The sequence below is a fragment of the Lepus europaeus genome, chromosome 1, assembly GCF_033115175.1.
Source record: "Lepus europaeus isolate LE1 chromosome 1, mLepTim1.pri, whole genome shotgun sequence".
NCBI classification, from domain to species: Eukaryota; Metazoa; Chordata; class Mammalia; order Lagomorpha; family Leporidae; genus Lepus; species Lepus europaeus.
In genome coordinates, this window is record NC_084827.1 from 79751418 (window position 1) to 79755221 (window position 3804).

Genomic DNA, 3804 nt, shown 5'->3' on the forward strand with positions numbered 1-3804 from the left:
AACCAATCTATGGGCTTTGCAGCATGTAAGATTTTGTTTTTTGTTTTTTTTTGTTTTTTTTTTTTTGACAGGCAGAGTAGACAGTGAGAGAGAGAGACAGAGAGAAAGGTCTTCCTTTTGCCTTTGGTTCACCCTCCAATGGCTGCCATGGCTGGCGCGCTGCGGCCAGCGTACCACGCTGATCCAAAGGCAGGAGCCAGGTGCTTATCCTGGTCTCCCATGGGGTGCGGGGCCCAAGCACTTGGGCCATCTTCCACTGCACTCCCGGGCCATAGCAGAGAGCTGGCCTGGAAGAGGGGCAACCGGGACAGAATCCAGTGCCCCAACCGGGACTAGAACCCAGTGTGCCGGCGCCCGCTAGGCGGAGGATTAGCCTGTTGAGCCACGGCGCCGGTGTATTTAATTTATTAATTCTATAGATTTCGTTGGTGGAAATATTATCTATGTAAAGAGTCAAATTATGTGCAAATAATTTTTTACTTATTCCCTTTCGATTCTTTTGCCACTTTTTTTTTCTTATTGCTCTGATAGAATGGTGAACAGAAATTATGAGAGCATAGATTATGCCACTAACATGATCCCAGGAGAAAAGTGTTTAGTGTTTCAACATTAAATATGATAATAACTGAAGGTTTTTCATAGATGCCCCTTAACGGGGTGAAGATATTACCATATCTCATGTGATGAGAGATTTTTCATTCATGTTGAATGTTGTCAACTAATTTCCCTGTATTAACTGAATAACTTACACTTTTTATAATCTATTGTTAATATGGACAATTCCAGTTAATGGACTTTGAATTTGAAACAACCTCATTTCTTGCAATAAACTCCACTTTTTCATATTGCTGAACCTGAACTCTTTATGTTTTATCCCAGTATTTTTTTATTATAATTATGTTGAATGTACATTTTTTCCTTGTAATCATCTTTTCAAGTTTTTCTTGTCTGATGAAATGAATTGGAAACATTCTCTGAGTATTTTTTAATTAAAAAATTTAGAGACACATAAAATTTTATATATTTGTGGGTGTCATGTGATGTTATGATATATGTAGACATTGTATAAAGTCCAATAAGGGTACAGACATCTATTTCCTCAAACATTTAGCTTTTCCTTATGGTGAAAACATTCAAAACCCTATTAACATTATATGTAGTCACTCTACTGTGCAGTAGTAACCCTGAACTATTGTTTTTTAAAGATTTATTTATTTCTTCTTTCTGCCATCTTTTCATGCCACATCAAAGGTGCACATGAACGCCCTGGCCGACACTCTCAAGAGCATCAACAATGCCGAGAAGAGAGGCAAACACCAGGTTCTCATCAGGCCATGCTTCAAAGTCATCGTCAGGTTTCTAACTGTGATGATGAAGCATGGTTACATTGGTGATTTTGAAATCATTGATGATCACAGAACTGGGAAGATTGTTGTGAACCTCACCGGCAGGTTAAACAAGCTTGGAGTGATCAGCCCCAGTTGTGATGTGCACTTGAAAGATTTAGAAAAATGGCGGAACAGCTGGCGCTGCGGCTCACTAGGCTAATCCTCCGCCTAGCGGGCGCCGGCACACTGGGTTCTAGTCCCGGTCGGGGCACCGATCCTGTTCCGGGTTGCCCCTCTTCCAGGCCAGCTCTCTGCTGTGGCCAGGGAGTGCAGTGGAGGATGGCCCAAGTGCTTGGGCCCTGCACCCCATGGGAGACCAGGAGAAGCACCTGGCTCCTGCCATCGGATCAGCGCGGTGCGCTGGCCGCAGCGCGCCTACCGCAGCAGCCATTGGAGGGTGAACCAACGGCAAAAGGAAGACCTTTCTCTCTCTCTCTCTCTCACTGTCCACTCTGCCTGTCAAAAAGAAAAAAGAAAAAAGAAAAATGGCGGAATAATCTGCTTCCTTTCTGCCAATTTGGTTTCATTGTGCTGACAATCTCAGCTGGCATCATGGACCATGAAGAAGCATGACGAAAATGCACAGGAGGGAAAATCTTGGGATTCTTTTTCTAGGGATGTAACACAGGCATACAATAAAAGCTCAATGGAATAAAAAAAAAGATTTATTTATTTATTTTAAAGTCAAAGTTACACACAGAGAGAAGGAGAGGCAGAGAGAGAGAGGAGAGAGAGGTCTTCCATCCACTGGTTCAGTCCCCTATTGGCCACAATGGCAACGCTGGGCCCTACCGAAGCCAGGAGCCAGGAGCTTCTCTGAGTCTCCCATATGGATGGCAGGGTCCCAAGTGCTTGAGCCATCTTCTGCTGCTTTTTCTGGTTATTAGTAGGGAGCTGGATGGGAAGTGGAGCAGCCAGGACAGGAATCTGCACCCATATGGGATGCTGGCATTGTAGGCAGTGTCTTTACCTGTTATGCCATAATGCTGGCCCTGAAAGAGAGATTTAAACCTATCTTTTTACTACTGCTGTCAGTTTTTGCTTCCTGTACTTTGTAGGTTTTTAGTACCTATTTATTACATATGCTTAAGATATGCATAGAAGATTTCTATTTTGACCATTTTATTCTTTTGAAGTGACCCACTACTTGCATTCAAGTCTAATTTTTCTTATATTATTATAACTTCATAGAATTTCTAATGGTTAAATTTTTTGTGGCACATTTTGTCTATTCTTTTATTTTTCTGTACTTTCTCCCAACATGATATCAATGCTTTTATTTTGAGTCTTAGGTGGAAACATTTGACATTAATAAATATCTTACTCTTCTACACATATTTCTCAATTCATTTCCCTCCATTTATTGTCTGTTCCCTCTGCACCCTTAAAATGTCAGATTAATGCTAAGGATATAGCTTTGCAAAACAAAAGCATTTTACATATGCTTATACATTTGGCTTTTCTTGTGTTCTACATACCTTCCCATATATTTAATTTTCTACCTGATATTATTTTCCTTTGTCATGAAGAAACTCACTTAGCAATTATTTTTGGGTCGCTTATACTCTGGCAACAAAGTCTTTGAGTTTTCACACATTTGACATGTCATAGGCTTTCATTTGTGAATGATATTTTTGTTATATTTAGAATTTTTATTTGCTAATCTCATTCTTTTGTTGATTTAAAGATGTTTTCATTAACTTGAAGACTTATTTATGATGAAAATTCATTTATGATTTTATGATATGTATCCTGTATTAGTGTGTCTTTTCTTTGTACATTTTTATGATTTTTAAAAATCTGTGCTTTAAGACATTTGACTGTTATTTTCCTTGATTTTATTTTACTTGGTACTTACTGGCCTTCTTGTACATCTCAATTGGTGCTCATATCAATTTTAGAGTTTTTTTAATCCAATACCTCATCTATTTTTTTCTGGCCCATCTCCCTCTTCATTCTTTCTGGAATGCTTATATAATGTTATGTTTGACTAGATAATATTATTTAACTCAAATAGTCATTCAAAATATTTTAAACTGTATTTTAGTCTGAGTGGTTTCTACTCTCTGAAAGGAAAGGCCACCACAAAACACACCAAACACCCGAGTAAGGGAAAAGGTTTATTTTTGGGTGTAGGAAACCCGACAGGCTGCCTCCCCATGCACAGGGGGAACAGCAGCCTGTACTGGGAGAATAGGTCTTATATAGCTTTGCAGAGGTAAGGAAGTGGGAGCAGTGGATCCCATTAGGATGAGGATGGAGCTTGACACTGGTGGGTGGGCCACGGGGCCACCTGGCTTCCAGCAATGGCAGTGGGGTCTAGAGCCTAGGATGGTGTCGGGGTGTAGATCGTGCCGTAGGTAAGACTGCACCATTTTACTAACACTCTCTGTATTTAATTTATTCAGTTTTTCTT

The 3804-nt window shown here is 40.1% G+C and overlaps 1 protein-coding gene across 1 annotated transcript; it reads left to right on the forward strand.

The window, feature by feature from the left end:
• Positions 1-1257: 1257 nt before the first annotated feature.
• LOC133765875 (small ribosomal subunit protein uS8-like) lies at positions 1258-1961 on the forward strand. The gene is made up of 2 exons (XM_062199446.1): positions 1258-1505; positions 1868-1961. Exons 1-2 carry the CDS (start codon positions 1258-1260, stop codon positions 1959-1961), a joined length of 342 nt encoding a protein of 113 aa, XP_062055430.1.
• Positions 1962-3804: the final 1843 nt, after the last annotated feature.